Source organism: Strix aluco, chromosome 3, assembly GCF_031877795.1.
Source record: "Strix aluco isolate bStrAlu1 chromosome 3, bStrAlu1.hap1, whole genome shotgun sequence".
Classification (NCBI taxonomy): Eukaryota; Metazoa; Chordata; class Aves; order Strigiformes; family Strigidae; genus Strix; species Strix aluco.
In genome coordinates this window covers 97,320,644-97,341,858 of record NC_133933.1, presented here as the reverse complement: position 1 = coordinate 97,341,858, position 21,215 = coordinate 97,320,644, and the positions used below count along the sequence as shown (strand labels likewise).

General features: G+C 43.3%; 1 protein-coding gene across 4 annotated transcripts in view; it reads right to left on the bottom strand.

Annotated features, from left to right (window-relative positions):
* Positions 1-21,215, bottom strand: part of FILIP1 (filamin A interacting protein 1) — a 111,659-nt gene that overhangs the window by 8,465 nt on the left and 81,979 nt on the right. For 3 of the 4 annotated variants that reach the window (XM_074819736.1, XM_074819737.1, XM_074819738.1), the window contains 2 exons: positions 8,637-11,442; positions 1,592-1,815 (listed from right to left, as the gene is read on the bottom strand). In XM_074819736.1, coding sequence (XP_074675837.1) covers positions 1,609-1,815; positions 8,637-11,442 — 3,013 coding nt within the window. In that variant the 3' untranslated portion in view covers positions 1,592-1,608. The remainder of the gene's footprint in view (positions 1-1,591; positions 1,816-8,636; positions 11,443-21,215) is intronic. The other variant, XM_074819739.1, reaches the window with a different exon arrangement.

The window sequence follows — 21,215 nt, the reverse complement described above, 5'->3', positions numbered from 1 at the left end:
AGACTGAAGACTAAACATTGCTTGGACTGAATATAATTTTGTTGACCTTCTGTGGCAGATTCTTCCATCAAATCTCTTCTTCCATACAGAAAGCCATTTAATATTTCACCCACTAGTACATTTTCTTTTCTGTGAACTGTATTTATTATTTATTGGTTGTCTTCCTGTCTTGCCTTCTGAAAGCTATTCCTAACCACTGGGTCCCTTACAGACTGCTGTGGTGGTGAAGGTATTATACAAGCTTTAAAACGCTTATTTGTCAGTCTGCTCGGCTCCATTTCTTTTGGTTGTGACTTTCTTCTGTGGAAATTGATTACTTAATGGAAATGCCCTTTAATAACTTTACTGTTATTAAATAAACAATCATTACAATCATCGGCATCCACACTATTTCCATGCTGGAACAGTTCTTTAAAACATGCTTAAAAATGCAAACATATAAATGAGGAAATCACAAAGAGGGAAGGAAAAACGATGAATCACCACGGTATTGTGAGGCGGTCTGTATTTAAAATGTTTTAAACAACTGAGAATTGAAAGTAACTTTCACACCAAACTCTTATCTCTTTCACTGTCTGTACCTGAGCTGTGCCTTTAGACAGCAATTTCTGCCAGCAGTGGTTTATGCTGACTTCCTCTCTAAGGCATAAGGATGCTTGGCAACTAAGGTTTAAATATAGCACAAGTTTATCCAACCAGGAAAACTGGAAACCTAGTGAAGTCAATGAAGTGACTTGCTTCATAGCCTTTAGTGGTCTCTGGAGCAGGTACAAATGGACTGTATTGATTTTAGCCAGATCAATGTTTCTCAAGCTTCTTCTAAAGACTAAACACCTTTTGGCTCACTTGCCTTCATCTGACCCCTGAGCTGGCAGTATCCCAGTGTGTATAAGCCAGGGACCTGGTTGTAAGTACTGTCTACAAGCATTAACCCCCTCTGGAAGAAATAAACTGCTGTTTAGCACTGCTGCTGCCAAACATTGTGCAACCCCCCTACCCCCTTGAATTTTGTAACCACCTTGAGAAAGCAGCTCACCACTGAGAAACGCTGATTTGGACAGGATAAGAAGGCTGGGCTTCCCCTCCCTCCCACACCTGAGGTACTAGCTTTCATTAAAACAGGATCTCAAGTGTGCTGTCTCCTGGCATTGCTTCCCTAGGCAAGGTGGCATCTCAGTAATGTGATCACAGGCAGAAAGTGCCCCATGCAGTAGCAAAGGTGGAAAGTTATCCATTAAGGTGGAAGACAATCTAGTAAAAGTGACCAAACTTCCTTCGATCTATTAAAAAGTGACCAAGTCTATCATTAAGAATTCCTGAACTAGATTAATAACCTAGTGCAGTTGCCCCATTCTCCCTTCCTAGGCTGAAAATCTCCCTGGTGTACAACTGCCTTTTTGATAGCTTTTTTTTTTCTTTTGTAAACTTCAGGAAGAAAACAAAAGGATGTTGTTACTTAAGTAGTCAGTGCACACACTTATTAGTTTGTTGTAAGTGACAGCTGCAGGACTTCATTAGTACAGGCAAATGTGAGCAACTACACAGACAGGGAGCTGACTTCCATGGTAGCAGTAAAACCTGCAGAACATACCCCCTGAGCCACCGCCATCAACCCTGACCCCCGCACAGGGAGGCAGAGCTGCTGGCTGAAGATTTCTTCAGTTCTATTTTCATAGACTGAGTCTCGGCACGAGGCTCGAATTTTGTCACATTTCCTGCTCCTGGGGCTGCCACTACTGGCTTTCCTGCTTTCATACCTTTTGACACAGGAATGCGGGTGGGTGTAGGTCTCGGGGATGACCCATCCTGTCCTGTCTGCAAAAGAGAGAGACAGAGAGACATTACATGAACGGAGGACTTTTTCTTCTGATATATGCTCATGTTATATTTTTCATTGGTTCTTCATTTACCTCTCAAGCAACAATGTCCCAGATCACACCTATTAGCAAATTAATGTCACATCTGGAACCTGGCCATAGTGCATACTGCTAGAATAGGGCCAAAGGTACAGCTGGGATCAAACAAGCTTCCCAGAGCTGCTGGGGTCCAGTGTTTTGGATCAAAATGTCATAGGGATGGGAATCCCTGGAAAACTCAAATTCCACAGCACGACACAATGCAGGAGAGCCTTAGAGGCTACCGAAATGCTGGTTTAGGTGTCAGACAGGTACAATATTAGCATCTTGCATAGAGACTAGCACAGGGTCTCAAAACAGTATAGCCATGTGAGGCTAATGCTGAACCCAGAGTAACTGCCATATTTTCAGAGCTGGGGTAAGATTTCTCAGCATTATAGATAAAATTGAACTTTGCTTCCCAAAGTATGCTGGGGCCACTTATTTCTGCACTGGGACATGCAGGCGGCTGGGAGAGAGACAGAGCAAAGGTATGGATTTCCTTTTCCTGTGGCTGTGGGAGGAGGGATGAGGGAGAAGGCTCTCCCCCTCCCAGCCACAGCCACAACTTGATGAACTCGTGAGAATGAAGAAGGCAGCCCAGATTTCCCGGGATACCTCAAGGCAGTGCAGGCATTGTCACTTTACTATCTCTGCCAGTCTGCTGCCCTGGACAACAGCCTATCAATCACACTTATCCTCAAGTGTGAGGACTTCAGAACAACAGAAAAAAAATGGCCTAAGTGGTTGAGGACCCAAGTATGGGGCTGGCAGACCCAACACGGCTTCTACGAGGGATCTATGCCCTTCTGGACCACCAGCTGGAGACCAGGCTGGCTATTCTGTAGCTTTGAAAATGCAATCAGTACACACGTTTAGGCAACTGAATCCCACTGTATAAACACAGAAGGAGCACTTGGATAGGACAAAAAAATTCAGAAGGGTCAACTGGTATTTTCTATCTCCATTTGCCAGATAACGTTGCACATACTCTGCAAGGCCAAAACTGGAAGCTACCCCTTATGGACCATGACCTAAAGAAAATACTTATAACCATGACAATTCTGAAACAAAAATGTGTTTTATCTTCTGCAGTGTGCAGTACAGACACAAATGTTAACGGTGACAACTTCAGTGTCCTACCTGAATTTCGTATGTGACTTTTTTTCTGTTCAGATAATGGACAAAGACTTCGATCTCACAGAAGAGAACTCTCCTCATAAGATCCTGGAATCCTAGCTAGACCCATCTGCTAAATGACTAAATTCTGCATCTTATGACACATAAGCAAAATAAAACTAAACTGCTGAAATAGACTGGATTAGGGAATCACATCGACTACAATATGTATTTGCATTTATTTCAAAATGCTCTTAAAAATGCTCCACAAAGGAGCATTTTTCTCTCTCGAAGGATTTCCAGCCAGTAGCATCAGAGCCTTCTGTCTGCATCTTGAGTATTCAAAGGAAAACCATTCCTTAATCTTCTAAGAACAGTTCAAAACCCCATGTGTACACAAAAAAAAAAAAAAAAAAATCACAATTGGAAAACTTGAATGCTGTCTGCCTGGCAGGAAGGAAGCCATTTTCAATAACTAAAAGCAACATTTACAATAGCAGTCTAAAGGCTAATATGGAACTCACATGTAGATGTCAAAACAAGTTAGGCCCATACAATTCTGTAGGGCAAAACATGCAAATGCATTCCATCAGCCTCGGAAAATATGTCAACATCCCAGGGAACCCAAATGACAAACATCTTGTACTCCCTGAAACAGCTCCACAGTGTGTAAACATGAGGCAATCAAATGAAGTAGCTGGAATCTCAGGCATTTCTTCAGCTTTATTCACATGTAAATTATTAACTACGGATTTGGGCGCTTTCAAGTTACCCATTTCAAGCCTAAATCATTCAAAAGCACTCTGGAAAGAACTCCAACTTGCTTTAAATTTCTTAGTTGCTTTGCTTATGGCATATTAACATGTTGATCGTTTGGAAGCTAATGTCTGCTTCACGTGCAGCTGCAAAAGCATTTTGTGTTTGCTAAGTGAAATGGCACAAAGGTGGCTGTTCACCAAGCAGTCCCCTTTGCTGAGAGTGACACTCTTCAGTACCCATCTGTAGTGTCTGTGGCAGAGAACCCACACGACTGTCTGCCTCTTGGTCAGTTCTTCCAAAAACCAAGCTCTGAGCAATTCCCTCCAGCCCTGTTTGTCTGTAGGCTGCTGTCTTCTGGTTGATATAGGAACGTGGCTCCAAACAAAAACCAACTCTTGCCCGAGACACAGGCCCGTGGGACGCAGAGTGATGTTGGCTGGCTCCTAGCTGGCAGGACGTGGTGCTGGAACAGCACAGGGGGCCAGAGTGAGGTTAGTAAATACATGTTAGAGTGAGAGAAATACACGCAGACTCTAAGCTCGTTAGGTCAATAATCAGCGCTCATTGCAGACACTGGCAGGTCTATTAAGCTGTGAGGTTGCAGTAATGTTGGACAGTCCCATTAAAGGAAGAAAAGCAATTTGAATATACAGTACACTTGGCGTTTTTTAGTGGTTTATAACAGATTCTGCTTAGGGCATTTTACTGACACAAAGAGTGCTTTCATGCACACACTTTTGAAATATTTTAATAACAAGGGTGCTTTTTCAGCACTTGTTCCCGATCAGATCAGAAACCAGCTTGCCCTGGACAGCAATGGTTCACTTCAGCAGCTGACATAGATAGCTAGTGCAATTTGAGATGCCCTGGGCTACTCAAGCTATCTGCACAGGGCTGGTAGATAAGACAGAGGACCCAAGGAGACCTGCAACCTCTGATAAAGCAGCTGGAAGTTCGGTAGACTACTTCACAGCACTTAAAATGACACTAAAGAAGTATGTTTAGGCAATTGAATCCTGAAAGGGTGGACTTGAGATCTAGTCAATACAGTCAGTGGAGCCCAGTGGGCAATTCAGCTCACACTGAAGGTAGCGATGGAGGTCTCAGCTGAATCACTCTCCAGTCTCCGCGGAGCCAGCACACAGAGCTCAGGGCTGACAAGGGGACTGATGACTAGGGACTGAGTTGCCCGCACTGAAGCATCTTGTGCCATCTGAAGTATCCTGTCAGCTTTCACTGCAGAAACTACAAGTCTGTGTTATACCTACCAGCCTCCTGCACATGTCTCAACTGCCATCGGGCACGCAGATAGCACCATGCACCTCTATGTGGGCAAGTGAGCTGACCCCTAGATTTCTGGTAACTCTAACAGAAGCTTAAGAGCATATATGGGACACCTACAAAGAGCTAAATTTAGATGCTGATCTCAAACTAAATGCTGCCCAAATGAAAAGTAGCCTTATAGCTGCTTTAACATGTGCCCAGTTAGCTCTGGCAGCCAAGAGCCTTTCAGCCATGCCTTGCTGCCTCAGTCACAGGACGCCCTGCATGGTTGGTGCTGTGCCACTATGCTGGCTCTGCTGCAGCCGGGATTCCCTCTGCTCCCTGCCGATTTCATGTCACCAGATTCACTGTGTACCCTGGCAGCATAAACAGCTGGTGCTGGATTGCCAGGCTTGTAGGAGGTGGGGAGCACAGGGATAAAGTGATTATAAGACTAACAGCCATCCTGGTAGCCAAAGAGATCCAAAGTGACCAGCAATCCTACAGCTAAATGTAAGGCCTAAATCAAAAAACATTGCTTAGATAGGGGCACCACAGTTGGTTTTTTCCCCAAAGAATATTTGTTTTTATTCTGTGGGGTTTTTACTGTAAACTGTATTAACTGTCCTGTGAACAGGGACTTGGGGCTAATGTGCTAAGCTGAGACTAGGAACCAGGCTACAGTTTCAGGCTCATTTTGGTCTGCATATCCCCTGGTCTCAGAGTCTTGAATTTTTGGTTGTGCTGTGGTCCATCTGTAATAATAAATTTACCTTCTAGGTCTGCTAGGGTAGTCCACGTATTTTCCTGGGAGTTGGTTTGACTCAAATCAAGCTAAGGAGGAGCAAACCCCATTTTTTACAGTTCTGTGGTAATTACTCAAATCCATAGGCTATCATATAAAGGGAGGTTACCAGCTTAAGGTTTGGTTCTTTTTTTTTTTTTTAATCAAAGTGGCAATGGTTCTGTTAAAGGCTGAATTCAATCCAACTGGTCAACAGTCTCCATGACATCAGCTCCTGCCATGGAGATCCCTGTGGGACTGGACTACGGTGGGTGGCAGCACTGGTGTGACGAGGCCAGCCGCTCAGCTGGCCAGCCCTGTGCTTGTGCAGCAGGCAGAACATGAAGTGCCTCCAAAACATTTGGGTCCAGGGAGCTCAGGTGCCAGTGAAGACACAGTCACTGACCAGTGCCTTTTTTGGTTCATCTTTTTGGTTAAGTGCTCAAAGATTTCCCAAGTTCTCCTTCAGGTACCCATGTCTTTCTTTGGATCAGGGTCTCATTTTATCTAAATCAAAACTTGCAGACTCAGAAGAGGACTTGGATCAGGGAAATATATAAATCTCTAGCTACTCTAGAGTGTACGTCAGTGTAAATCAACACAACCATAACACCCCTTAATCCATGCGATTCATAAATCATGATGGTCCATCATGAAACCACAGTCTCTATTTTGAACTCACATATACAGGTAGACACCACAGTTCAGGCTGAACCTTTAAAAGTACCATGTGTGCACCTTAAAATTGACTTCACCTGCAGCATTGAAGATAACTATAAATTCAAATTGGAAGAAGTGTTAAATGTTTTCAAATATGAAAACAGTAACTGCAAATTTGTTATAGCAACAGATGAGAGCCAGGAATTTCAGAATTATTTTCCCCTTTGTAGCTTGGCACTGCATTAATACATTGTACAAAGCATCTTGTATGAGGAGAGTCAAGAAAAAAACTGAAACCAGTGAGCTAAGAAAGCAGCTGTGTATCAGTTTGTCTTCTTTGATTTTTGAACTTAAACCCTCAAAATTATATTGATATTGGTTTCTTCTAGGGTTACTGAGTAAATGATCACAACTTGTTTTTTCTGACTAGGGGTATTGAAATATGTTTGTAGTAGTAGTCATTTGCAAAACAGATGGTGAGCATATAAATTCTATTTTTTTTTCAGGGGGTTTGGGACGAAAAGGCACATGTGGGCTAGTTCAAAGTTCCCCACTCATCTGACTAGGGAGCTTAAAAAACAAAGGGAAGCATAAGATAAAGTAAATCTTATGGTTGAACTATTTTCCTTACATTCCAAATCAGGGAGAATGAAGTGAAGAAAAGTTTTGTCTGCCACAGTTCAGTGCATCATCACAGTAGAGACAGACATCTCATAAAAAAGAATGAGGAACTCTTAAAAAAAAAAGTTTTTTCAAGCTTCTGAGAGACAAAGGAGTTTGTAAATTAATTGATTCAAGACTTTTTAAAAAATGAACAGTTGCCTCTAATATGTAGGAAAACACTGTAAAGTAGCTACAATACATTATATATGTGGGGAGAGAGAGAGAGCACATGTGCAATTCCAAATAGATCCATATGATGTACACAAGTTTTCTCAAGTCAGAGGGCTTAAATGGGAATGGCAGCCTCTCTCCAAAAGTGTGGAAGCGTATCTTAAATACACTTTGACATTTCAGCTTGGAAAGAGATGGCTGAAGAGCTGTGTTGTAGGGTGCTGCAGACTCCTGAGCGGCATGAACAAATGAACAGGGGATGACTATTCAGTATTTGTCAAGATACAAGAAAGAGGCTGTAACCAATGAAGGTACTGCATAAAAGGTATCAAACAAAAGACCATTTTTCCCAGAGCCCACAACTGAATTCACTGCCCCCTGATGTTGTGGAAACAACAGCATAAATGAGTTCAAAAAGCAATTAGAAGAATAAATAAAAGAAAACTCTGCCACGGTCTATTAAACACAAAGATGTGTCTACAGGCCCTGGTTCAGAAAGAAATACCTACCTATTGCCAAAAACTGGGAACAGACGCTGAAAATAATCTTCCCCTAAGCATCTGCTGCAGGCTCTGTCTAGCTAAATAAGTTTTTGGACTAATACAGTACTGCTGGCTTTCTATTTTGGTTAAATTCTTCTGTCCCAGAGTATTTCCAACTAAAGCAATGCAAAACCATGTCCAATAATAAACCTGTGGGGAGGACTATTAAATATGCCTATATATGTTTAAAGACAAAGGTGAGAGACTGATTTAAGTACAAAAAAGAAGTCAGGGTACCGGCACAGAGAGAAAGCAGAAAAAAATATGTTAGAGGAAGCACTATTGTAATACAGCACTTACAGAAGTTGAGAATTTCAGAGGAACAGAAAAAGCTTTACTATTCACTGGCTGAAAGAGGCCTGGAGCTGTAAGCAGTGATAGCCTGTCTGCCTATTTATTCCTTTGGAGTTCAGTATTGCAACAGATAGTAATTGAATTATAACTATAATGGCATTATACCAAAGAATACCAGCCTGCATGATCAGACTCTAAAGACCCATCAGCCAGGCCAAAAATCATTATGAGTGTTTACAGAAGGAACTTTGAAGGGACTTCCTTTGGGAGACAATGCCAAAAGTATACCAGCACCCAACACTGGTACAAAAAATATATGAATCAGGCAAATTCTGATTTTATAGTTAAGCTCGTATCTGAAACAAATGTAGGGAAGTCAAGAGTTTCTCCTTGCCCCACCCATTTTCCCTGCTGGTGTCTCAAACCCAAACTATGGTTGCCTTTCTCCTTACTATGAAGACTACATTATGAGACTACACTGCTTACCACTGATTGTGTTCCTCGGGTGGAAGATGTTGTAACAGGCGTTATAGTGATAGTACTTGTCACCTTGCTTGCTGCAGGTCGCGAGGACAGGTTGTTCCGGGGTGATCGAAGAACGGTACCGGTCACAAGTTCTTTCTCTGCTGCTATGTTCATCGGTCTGACTGTTATCACAGGACTCGCACCATCAGGTGCAGCACTGGGAGAGCGTTTAAACTGGGAACCTAAGTGGATGTGGATTTTGTTGTCTTCTGTCGTAATAATGTTTGCGTTGGCATTGTACTTGCGGATTGGAGTTGGGACAGTTTGTTTTTCTGGTGTCACTTTGAAGACAGCCCTTCCCATGGTCATATCTTGTGACTGCGGAGAGACAGAGATTTCTGCTGGTGCTGCAGATGTTGATACTGTCATAATCTGAATTGGCGATGCAGGTCTGTCGACAAAGGGTGCTCTCCCTCCCTCTGGGGACTTTTCCCTGGAGAATGTTGTTATGGTGACTGGAGACATAGAACGATCTGGGCCCATGGGACTTTCACTGCCTTTTCCTTTTTGTGGCATAACGTTTGGAGAGGGAATGATGGTTATTCGTGGCTTCTGATTTCCCAAAGTAGGAATGACAGTGGTACTTGAAAAAAATTCCTCTGAGGTTGGACTGGTTATCTCCAAAGTAGCTGTGCTGTTCTCATGGTCTGGTGTCACCCGAATATGAAGAGGCTGACCCTGCTTTGGTGAAAGGACAACCTCCCCGGGATGCGCTGGACTACCGTGCGTTCGGGGTCCTTTATCAGGAGTTGCCTGAGCCCCAGTTTCCCTCTTTCTCATCCATGGTATCCAAGATTTCCTCATTGCAAGTTCATTCGCTGCTGGAGGATACCTCTCAAGCACTGAAGACCGCTCCATGGGTTTTTTCAGACCTACCTGTCGCAGATTGCTCATGATGTGATTTTCCTCCTGGAAGGATTTCCTTATAAACACTGCTGGAGTTTCTTCTTCTGCTGCTTCACTGCTTACAGCATCTGTTTGCACACCGGTGGACGTCACGGGAACATCGACCATTCTTCGTCCGTTTATGCTAGGCCTCAGTGCACGGCTGTAACGCTTAGAAAGCTCCAGCTCTCTTGTTAGGTTCAGAACTTCCTGCCCCATGCTCTTGTTTTTATTTTCTTCTTCCATAAACCTTTGCTGCAGAACCGAATAATCGACTTGGAGCTGAGAAAGCTGGTCTTCTTTGTTCATCAGCTCATGGATTTTTTCCTTAAGAGCTTGAACTTCTGCTTTCAAATCTCTGCTTTTGGCCTCTTCCAGACGAAACCTGTGCCTCAGCTCTGCCTCCTGGCTCACTGCTTCACCTTTTTCTATTGCTTTGGTTTTGGCAATCTGGAGTTTCATCTCCTCCAGCTGTTGAGAAAGAAAGTTAGCTTTATCCTGCTCAGTCCTAAATTTCTGCTCTAGCTGATCATATTCATCTTCTGTCTTCATCAAATCTCCTTCAACCACTTCCAATTGTTTGAGACGTTTTTTCAGTCTTTCAATTTCAACAGTAAGTTCTTTAATCTTGTTGTCCTCATGACAACCATGCTCTGGTCCTTTCCTGGTTCGACCTCTTGTAATTTCTCTTTCTACTTCCTCCATACCATCAATTCTTTTCTTTAACAGGTCAACTCTACAGCTTAGTTCAGAGGATTTTTCTTCTTCACTTCTCAGTTTGCCAATTAACTCATCCCTTTCCTTTGTCAAACAAGACACTTTTTCCTCCATTTCAGATTTCAGTTTCAAAAATTTCTTACTTTCTTCTATCAGTTTCTCTGTTACATCCATAACTTTCCCTTGTTCCACTTTAAAATTCTTGTTTAGACACTCAACCTTTTTCTCCTCCTGTTTTATTTTTTCCATCATATTTTTTCGTTCATCAACCAACATTACAGTAAATGATTTCAGCTTTGTAAGGTCATCTTTTAAGCTTATTTCAGCCTTTTCCAACTTGCTTTCTGATGCCTCAAGGTCTTTAACTCTAGTCTTCACCACTTCCAACTCATTTATCAAATCCTTAGTCAAATTCTTTTCTTTCTCCAAGCTTAAGTGTAGCTGGGTGCATTCAGACTTACTTTTACTGAAAGCCTCTTCTAGCTTCTCTAGTTCTGACATTCTTTTCTGCAGTTTTTCCACTTCAAGTTTCAACTCTTTGCTATGGTGCTCTTCCTCTTGCAGTTTATTTTTCAGCTCTTTACACTGGGATTCAGTTTTTGTGATCTCTTCATCTTTCCCCTCCATTTCAAGCACACGCTTGCGGAGGTTTTCCACTTCTGCCATTAAGCTAGAGTTCCCACATTCCCCTTTTGCTATTTTATCTCTTAGTTCTTGAAGCTCCTCCTCAGCTTTTTGAAGATTTTTGTTAGTTTCTTCTAGCTCCTCTATTCTGCGAGTCAACCCCACTAGCTTAAGCCTTAGCTGTCTATTATGTGACTCTTGATTAGCCAGTTTAGCAGTCATCTCCTCATGTTCTTGAGAAAATGATGAAGTTTTATGTTCAAGTTCTGCCTCTAACTTCATCAGTTTTTGTCCATCTTCTTTTGTTTTTGCACTAATAATTTTAAGCTTTTCTTCTTCTTCCTTTAGTTTTTGGTTTAAGTCCTGTATTTTCTGGCTTTGTTGACCAAGTTGTTCAATATGCATTTGTCTTTCATCCACCAGCATGAGTGCAAATGATTTGAGCTTGACTAGTTCTTCTCTTAGTTTATTGAGTCTCTTTGTATGTTCCTTCTCCTTCCGGGCTTGATAGATCTTCTCCTGCTCAAGAAGTTTTTTCAGCCTGAAAGAAGTTAGAAAACATGCATTAAACTAAACTAACTAAATAAATATATATAGGTGTATTTCTCCATTTTTTTAAATCACCTTCATTTTATCAGGTTTTTTTTCATTAACAACCTAGGTCATCTTTCAAGAAATAACTACCTACTACAGTTATATTCTCAAACCAAATATTTTAAGTTACAAAAGTTAACTGAAAACTATATAAAATCATCTAGAAATCTGAAAAGCAGTGAAATTTTATACATGTATAGATAAAAAATACATCAGTTTTTAATTCCTTTACATTTATTTTTCTGTTAGGATGACATTGGTAAAAGTACATAATATCCCAACAGGACAGGTATATCTACTCACCAATCCATTTATACCAAACTTGCTTTACTAGGTGGACTCCTCCTTACGCTTCGCATATGCAAAAACGTGTAAAATAAGATTAAAAATGAAAACTAATTGCTCTATGCATCCATACATAAATGGATCAATCCTGGTTATAAATAAACCAGCAGGACAGAATATTACAATAGCACACAACTGATAACCATCTGGGCATCACAGGCATAAGAAATTAGCAGGAAGATTTGCCAGCACAGTGACTGTTATGTTTAAAAGTTTCTTCTTCCAGGCACATTTTCATTTACAATAGTAGATTTTGTGGAGTGCAAGGGTGAGACTAATCAAACCTTTGGCTACAGCTAACCTCTGATGGAAAATGCTCTTCTTTATATAGTCTGTAAAGCTGTATTTTCAGACAATACAAAAGCTCACGATACACAAATTAGGTGTATCCTCAGAAAGCTAATAAAGACCTACATTTTCCATCCTTACTCGTGCAACATTTCAATGGAGAAATTATTAGTAATACAAATATTTTATGTCTGTGATTTATATTCAGGATACGTTGACATCAGCACGGGAAGTTCCTGCACATATTGTAAGCACAGATTTATGAGGATGGTGATCCTCAACTGACAAAGAGGTACAGATAACACAGGGATATATCCCCTACTACTGTAAAAGCCTTGTGATAAAAACAGCAATATGGCTTAGAAAAGACACAGGTATGCACGCTGAATGTACTGTGAAATGACGTGTTTTTCAAACCACTGTCAAAGTACCTGTAACCCCTACATCCCCTATCAAGACACTTTCTTTGCTTACCCTATATCTGAAGCTTTTCTTTGTAACCAAGACAGGCAGTGAAGTGGTAATAGCAGAGCAATTTATCACCTGTTAACTAACTTGCAATAACTTGAACATCCATATCTCCATATCTTAGCAAAGATCAACTTTTATCAGTATTTTTATCTTAAATGCTGGGTTATAGAAGGTAGCGGGTGAAGCACAGATACACATTCCTTTCTGCTGCCCCACCAATGAAGTGCTGCAAAGAGCTCCGGGGCACAATGCTGTACACAAAGGATGTCTCCTGGAGCCCTCACCTGAACTCTAAACTCATAACAACAGCCATATTAACTTGGTCCTCCAGCAACTGTTAATGTTTCACTCCTTGCTCCTCGGGGACCAGAACGAACAGGAACTGGAAAGAAAAGCTATAAGAAAAGAGAAGGAAGTCAGAAAGCAGAACACAGGATGCAGTAGGTAGGGAAGGAGAAGGCTGAAGAATGCATTTGAAAACAAGAGTCCGATAGGATGTGGGAGTAAGAGAATAGTAGGAACCAGCGGGAGAGAGAAAAACAAACAAACCTTACAGCCAACCTTGCTGGGTCACAGATTATTCTCAAAAAAATCTCTTTAATTTTGGCAGCTCTTTGGAAAGGACTGAAAAGGCATGCTGGTGGATGCCTCATTATGGGTCAAGTTGGAATGTCAAAAGGTAAAAAAAGACCCGCTGCCACTCACAAAGCATGCACTTTTCACACTGAAGAAGGAACTTTATTAGCATGCAATATATTCCCTGGCTGCTCTATCACACTGCTTCATGCAAAAGGTTCTGCCAAGAACTCTCCCTCATCTCCCCCAGGCTACATTTTTAAAGAAATAGTATGCATCCCTCTACAAAATATTATTTGCCGTGACAGAAGAGTGTGCCCTAACCTGGTGGTGCTCTAAATCATAGAATCATTCAGGTTGGAAAAGACCCTTGGGATGATCTCTAACCATCAGCCCTACTTTACGAAGTTCTCCCCTACACCATATCACCCAGGCATGTCATCTAAACAACCCTTAAACACATCCAGGGATGGTGACTCCACCACCTCCTGGGCAGCCTATTCCACTGTCTGACCACTCTTTCTGTGAAAATTTTTTTCCTAATGTCCAGTCTAAACCTCCCCTGTTGGAGTTTAAAGCCATTCCCTCTTGTTCTATCACTAATTACCTGTGAGAAGAGACCAGCACCAACCTCTCTACAATGTCCTTTCAGGTAGTTGTAGAGAGTGATGAGGTCTCCCCTCAGCCTTCTCTTCCTCAAACTGAACAGTCCCAGCTCCTTCAATTGCTCCTCATAGGAGTGATGACTCATCTCCCAAAGCCATGAACAAACATACAAGAATACGAGATCTTCAAAACAGAGAACATTTCCAGCCTCTCTTGACCCACAGGAAAATTTTAAGGTGACCCCTGTAAATTGAAAAAACAGAAGACAGCATTTTCTTTTGTTTCTATCTAGAGATCCTCAGAAAACTGCCAATGATTTTGAATTCCGAGGCTGTTCATAAAGGGCTTGGTAAGTTTCACCCAGCAGTTGCTACTCGCCAGCCAGGCTGCTAAGCAGAGTGAAAAACAATTCACTGGCCCCACAACTACCTGAGAGTCTACTGGAGAATACTACTGAGAAAGCCACTAAAAAAAGTCAAGCAGAGATGAGACTGAGCAACAGGAGAAGAAAGCACATTAGCACTCTCACTGCCTTGCTGTACCTAGCAGGAGAGCTAGCAGTGGAGAATAACTGTCCTGGCCCCTCTGGGAAAAACAAAAATAAAGCACTGTAACTGTGCCAATACGTGGAGGTAAATTTGCTAACATGTCCATGCTGAACAAGGTAGGAAGCACTGTGCAGCATTTTATGCTACCTCAGCTTTTACATGGTGAAACTAGACTGCATAAGATTTGACAAGTGAACTTTCACAGAAGACATTTGACAACACTTGTTTTCCATGTCCAGGGAAACTGCTTCTAAAATCTGGTTCTGTGAGGGATAGATAGGAAAGCAGCATCCAAATCTGTGCAGATGCTAAAGTAATAAACAAAATCTACATCTTGTTCAGTGTTACTTCTAAACACTAAAATAAAGCTGAGTTGAAGCTTGCTCCTGCTTTTCCATCCTTGTACAACTCTCAGACCTCAGACAGTAAGCTGGAATTTCAGCAGGACCGCAAGGTGATGTTGTCCCCGCTTGACCCTCACAACTGATTTATTATCAGGCTTCTCATCTGACTGCTGCTAATGTTTGCAAAGTGATGCAGACCTGCATGGGCTCCGATGCAATACTAAAAGCACCTCAGACTCATACGTGTCTTCAATGTGTTATCCAGAGCAAATGCACTCTGGATTGTCGAGGCTGAAAGCACCTGCATTCAGGGTCAAAATAAGCAAAAAAGAAAATAAAACCAAAACAAAACCTTAATAATGAAACATGGGGCTAGATACAGCCAAAACACTGACAAGCCAACAGTTTGGTACCCCCAGTCCAGTCCCTGTATTTGCTGACTTGGTTTGGGGTTTTTTTGAAGATGGGTAGAAATATTTGGATACAATTGGATAATCTGCATTCAACAGTAAGTCTCAGGGGCTCGGCATCTGGACCACAGCCGGGAAGCAGGCAGATCTGCTCCCATTCCCTGTGGAGAAGTTGACTCTACTGTCTGCTCCTCTGTGGACAGCACTGCTGAGATCTGTGCAGCACCTCTCTTCCCCACAGGTTACCACACCTATCATGTCAAAACATGCAGCCCGAGTCATTCCCTGAATACATGGTCTTCTGCTGCCATGAGGGTCCAGGTGTCTCTCCTTGCTATCTGTCCTCCCCAAGGTATCTGAAGAACAGGTGCCCTGCAGCTGTCCAGCCTTCAAGACATCACACTCCCCCTTGAATTACATTGGATAAATAAAAGAGCAAACCCTTAGGTATGAATATGTGCAAACTGTTAACTGCCTCAGTTAAAAACAAACACCCCAGGACAATGCTGTTCCCTGATTCTGCACCACAAAGGAAGATGCCTGACTGGCACAGGGCAGGACACTGGACTACAAAAGCTACTGATGCAACCTCATGTGGTCCCTGCTGCATCAGGGAGCTGTGTCTCCTGCATCCCTCCACAGACTGCAGCGTTAGCTGTTCACAGCCACACCAGTAGCAGTTCTAGGACAGCAGGAGGGAGGCCTGTGGGCAGCCATGCTGGGAGGCCAGGAGCATGAAGACTTTCCACAACCAATCTCAGCTTGCAGAGCAGGCAGACACTGCTGTGGAGGAAGAGCAAGTATGGATTTAGTTTTAATCTCCTTCATGGTGTTCTGGAAGCAGCCAGCGAGGAGGAAAGTGGAAGTGGATGGGCAATAAGCAGGCCCTCCCTGTCGACCTTCCTCTGAGTTTGAGGCTGAGCGTTTCATTGCACAAGGGCCTTCTGCTTCCCCTTCCCTTCTTCAAGCTTCGGATTGATCATCAGAAGCGCGATGGGATGCTGATAGCTGCTGAACCCTATCCCTCCAGAGACGTGGCTTCATTTCTTTTATTATGGTTATACTCCTGTGCTTTGTCCTACCGGTTTTGACTGCCTTGCTCAGACCGGGGCTAATAACTCCTTCAGGTCTGGATGGCAATTTTTCCTTAAAGCAAACCTGGTCAACACCATGCTTCCCCCCCCCCCCCCCCCCGCCCCCAGCTACATGTCTGCTGACAAAAAGTCCAGTTATTGCGTCAATGCATTTGTAAGAGACAGTTCTGAGTTACAGCACAGACACAGTTTGTAAAACAGCACACTGGCTACACTGGGAAGGGCTTTGGTCTGCTGGAAACAAGAATGAGTCTGCCCTGAAGGACAGATGACAAAGGACACGGATAGCTTTATCTCCTTCCAATGAGAAATGCAGAGTGGTTGAAGGGCTTCTTGCTGGAGTCTGCTGGTTAGCCATCTGGGTGGTTTAACATTCTCTTTAAGGCTGATCAATTCATTGAATCAATAAAGCTACAGACTTCACTTAACCACAGTCATTCTTCCTGTTTTATTTCTGCATATGTTAAGTTCAGACACTGAGATGCAAAGGAGGAACCCCACAGTACCATTTTCACAGCGTCTCTTCTCAGACCAGAGCAAGACTTCAACATGAATTATAACTTACAGCTGGATAATAATGTTTTCATGTTTTTAAAAGACATTGCAATAGTTTCATACCAGGAGAGCTCCAAAGGGCATTACTGGATCTTAGATGGGGTTTATTTTATTTGTAAATGGTAAAAGCAGTAGCAGCAGCAAGACCTTAGCTAAAACCAAGCATTAGTTCTTGTCCACACTGGCAAAAGAAATTACAAATAGTGGTCAGTAGACATTTTCTTGACTTCTGAAGGATCATAAACTTCATTTGAAACACAATAAATGTAGCAAACTGAACTATAAAAACCCTGCTTAGCACTGACAGCTGATACGAGACCTTCTCCAAAATGGCTTACAATATTTTAAGAAAATACAAAGAAGTTTCAGTTATCAGAGGGAAAATGCTCAGTGATTTCCAAAAACCTACCTCTCCCCTCAAAAAAGCATTCAGATTGTTTTAAACAGAGCATGCAAGAGTGAAAAGCCCCCAAAACATTTATTGACAATTATACTAGTGTTTGCATTGCCCTTTCCATCTGTACTTCCATCAAGATGAGAAAACATCATAAATGCTCATGTGATCTTTCCCATCTCTAGCATAGAAATGGGCACTCACCTACTCAGGGAAACCCTGGTAAGGCAGGACAAGCCAGAGGATGACCCGAAAGGACATGAGCTGCCCCTGTGGTTTGTGTACATGTGAACATTTTGGCACCACACTGCAGCTGTGTTGGCCTGGTTTAGCTCCCTGGTTTGCAAGCAGACTAAGCCAAGCTTCCCAAGCTAGTGTTTGATGAAGCACTCGAAGGAGGGGCTAATGTGGAGGGCAGTCTGGAGAGAGGTGGAGAGCTATTTCCCCCTGCTATCAAGTCATGGGCAGCAGGAGGAACAGCAGGTAGAAGGAAGAGGACGGGAAGGATGGAGGCAGGTAAGGTCTCCACAGGACTTTTTAACCGAGTTTGTACATAGCCTGGAGGTCTGCAGAGCTCCTCATTGCTGCTCTAGCACGAAGACATCTCAGACGTACTGCTCCTGTAGTACCTTATTCTGCCATTTAAATTCAATTCGGAAAAGTTTGTTGCAATGGGATGTAATGACTTCTATGCTGTTTTGTGGACAGTCAGTAAGTGGGAGTTAAGAGAAGCGCAATAATGAGGACTCAGTCACTCTAAGGATGAGCTGACTGACGGCTGATGAAGGCTGCTTCCTCCCTGAGGGACCAACAGTGTTTCTGCCACTCACAGCAATCCCAAGGAAACGCTGGGAAAGCAAATGCCTTCGCAAGCTCATCTTTCCACTTCAACCCTAAAGACTTTGCTACTGCGTATGAAGAATTAGAGAGACCGGACAACTTCCTAGTGGTAGCTAGAAAGCTGCTGCCCATTAAGTGATGTGAGAGGCTGCTCACTAGAATCCTGGGACAATGAAAACCAGCAAGAGGTGGTTTAACTTAATAAAGGAGTTCCCTCTTCTTCTTTTTTTTTTTTTTTCCTGTTTAATGTACAACAGCTGATTTTGAAGATAATTTCTACAGCCGCTGGGAAATCCTCCACATGTCAAAACTATTTCTGAGTACTTCAGTGTTTGGGGCCAGACTGAGATACCCAGAGGCTGAATTTCACTGATTTTGAGCACTTAAAATTTCTACTAAAATCGGAGAGAGCCAAAAGGTGGTCAAGCTCTCTAAGAAGCAAAACAATCAGGCCTAACACTCAAATTGGCAATTCAAAATTAAGTAACGCTTTCAAATCATCACCTTCAGTCCTTCCCTCATACCCATCTCAACTCAGAGAAGGTGTAAATGAGATCAGATCCCACGGCAAGAAGCAGCACATCTGTGTTACCTCCTTCTTTCTATCCATTAAACTTTAAAGGCAAGGAACAAAGTTTGAATGACCTTTCTACAGAACTTCCCACGTTGCTGTTCAGTTTATCACAGGGTCAACTCTGAAAACAAATAAAAGCTTGGAAAAAAATCAGTTATCAGTTCTAGTAACTCTTAAGATAAATTTTTGTGCCTTCCCACTATACAAAGTTGAAGTGTAAGACTGCATATTCCTCACTGCTGCATTAACTTTTGAGAAGTGATTGTATCAGATTATATCAAAAGCAAATTAATATTCTTGCTACTTCAGAACTACATGACCGTCCCTGAATTATATCAAAAGAAAGAATTTTCTTTACTTAGGAAGACATGTTGCTTGTCTTCTACAACAATTTTTCTTCCTCTTTTGTTTCAAACACTGATTTTGTAAAAATTAAAATCCAGTTTTTGCTGCAACAGTTCATTTGTGTTGAAACTGTCTTACTTCAGCTGAACAGTGACTAAAGGCAATATTTTGGAATAAGAACACTTATTAGGTTCAGCGTCCCAACTTTTCCAGCACCTTCTACAAATAAGACAAGCACCCAAGATCTTTAAGAACAAACCACTACCAAAACCCGTTCGGGCTATGAAACAGCATTACAACCGGACAGGCACTTTTTCCCAGCCCCCCCCATTAAGATATCCACATTAATTTCGCAGGTCGGAGAGGAAGGGGGATGAGCAGAAAGCATGCAAACAGTATCTGTGAGAAAAGGAAGAAGCAGCAGCACTCAGCCGAGAAACGGAATTGGCCAAACCTGTCTCCGCGCTGCCTCTCGCCTTCCGTGACCCCGCGATGCGCTGTCCGGGCGGGGAAGCGCCGCAGCACAACCCCCCCAGGTGCACCTTCCCGGCCTCCAGAAAAACATCACACCCAGCGCCGGGATGCCCCGGCCCCTTCGCGCAGTTCTGCCCCGTCCAGCCCGGCCGAAGCCGCGGCGGCGGGAGCGGGGTGGCGCAGCCCCCCCGGGCAGACCCCGCTCCGGCGGGCAGACCCCGCTCCAGCCTCCCACCGGCGCCTACGCTTGTGCCCGGTACACTCGGTTACCCTGTGCAGTGCGCATGTACAAGAACAACTGGCACCGCTCAAATTAAAAAATAAAAAAATAAAATCTGAATTATCTTACCTTATAATTAGACTTTTGTTTTTTAAGCTGCCCAAAAAATAATAAAAGAAGAAAATTTTGCAGCACGACTGGCCCCGCGCCGGCTCGGCCCCGCTGCCGGAGGGAAGGCGCCCTCACGGCGCTGCCCTGTCCCCCGCGCACTGCAAGGTGACGGCTGCGCCCGGCCGGGGGGGCCGGGGGGGCCGGGCGGGGGCCGGGGGGGCCGCGGCGCGGCATTGTGCGCTCCCCCCGCCGGCAGGGGCAGGGGGAAGGGGTGGAGCCGCCGCCGCGCCTCGGCGGGGCAGGAGGGCTGGAAGGGGGGTGGGTGGCGTGGGGGAGCGCTTCTCCCAGCGCTTCCTTCTAGCACCACTTTGCCGGAGTTTGTTATTGACAGCCCCCTCCGGGCTTACGGTTTATAGGTTAACGATTAAGAAATAATAATTTGATCGCAGAGAACCCTTGTGAATTGCTTTCGCTTAACTGAACTAGGATGCACAAAAGCGATGCTTCCCAGTGCGAGCTGCCAGTTCATTCCTCTGACTCAAGAAAAGTTCCCGTTGCTTTTCTCTTGTCTTCCTGGTGTTGGAAGTGTCAGTCCTACTGTTGGTAAGCGCTGGCTGATCTTAAGATCAGTTGATAAAAGCATGAATACATGAATAAAATCCCCCGTGGATTTAACATACATGCATATTTGGTTTGGGAAATTCATGCATAGTAGCAAGGCTGCGAGTCTGCGTGAGGTCTGAAAAGCAGCATTTTGCTGGCTCTTTGCATTAAAGAAGTCTTAAAACAGCCCTTTTGTTCCCAAACCAACATAAAAGAATTTGGGGATTCCTTCCATTTGCCTAATGATCCCCTAGATTGCCCACGGTCACCTTTTCAATCTTTACAAGGGGAACTGTAAACCACTCTTGCCTTTCCTTCCCCCTTCCCTTTCTCCTTCTCCTTTATACCTTTTCTTTCCTCCTCTTCTCCTTCCCCTTCCCGTTCCTTTTAAGAAGTTTGTAATATCCAAAACCACTGAAAGCATATCATGTCAAATATTATTAGCCAAAAAAATGGACCAGTGTGTATTTACATTTTTGAGAAACTACCTAATTTCATGTTCTGTCATTTTTCCTTAGGACCCTCGCCTCATTCAGCATACAGGCTGGACAGTGCTCATTTGAAAAGCGGGTGCTTAATGATTGATTTTGTGCTCTTTATTCAAGGCCCTATTTACCATACACTCTTCGGACTCTGCTGAGAACAGAATTATTCATTTCTGGGTGGGAGACAGAAGCTCAGAGGGACAAAAGTTTTGGTTGGGACACCTGCTCTGGGGCATGTAGGATGTATAGACATTATACTGGCCTTTCAGTACTTAAAGGGGGCCTACAGAAAAGATGGGGAGGGACTCTTTCTCAGGAAGAGTAGTGATAGGACAAGGAGTAATGCCTTTAAAGTAAAAGAGGGTAGATTTAGATTAGATATAAGGAAGAAATTCTTCACTGTGAGGGTGGTGAGATGCTGGAACAGGTTGCCCAGA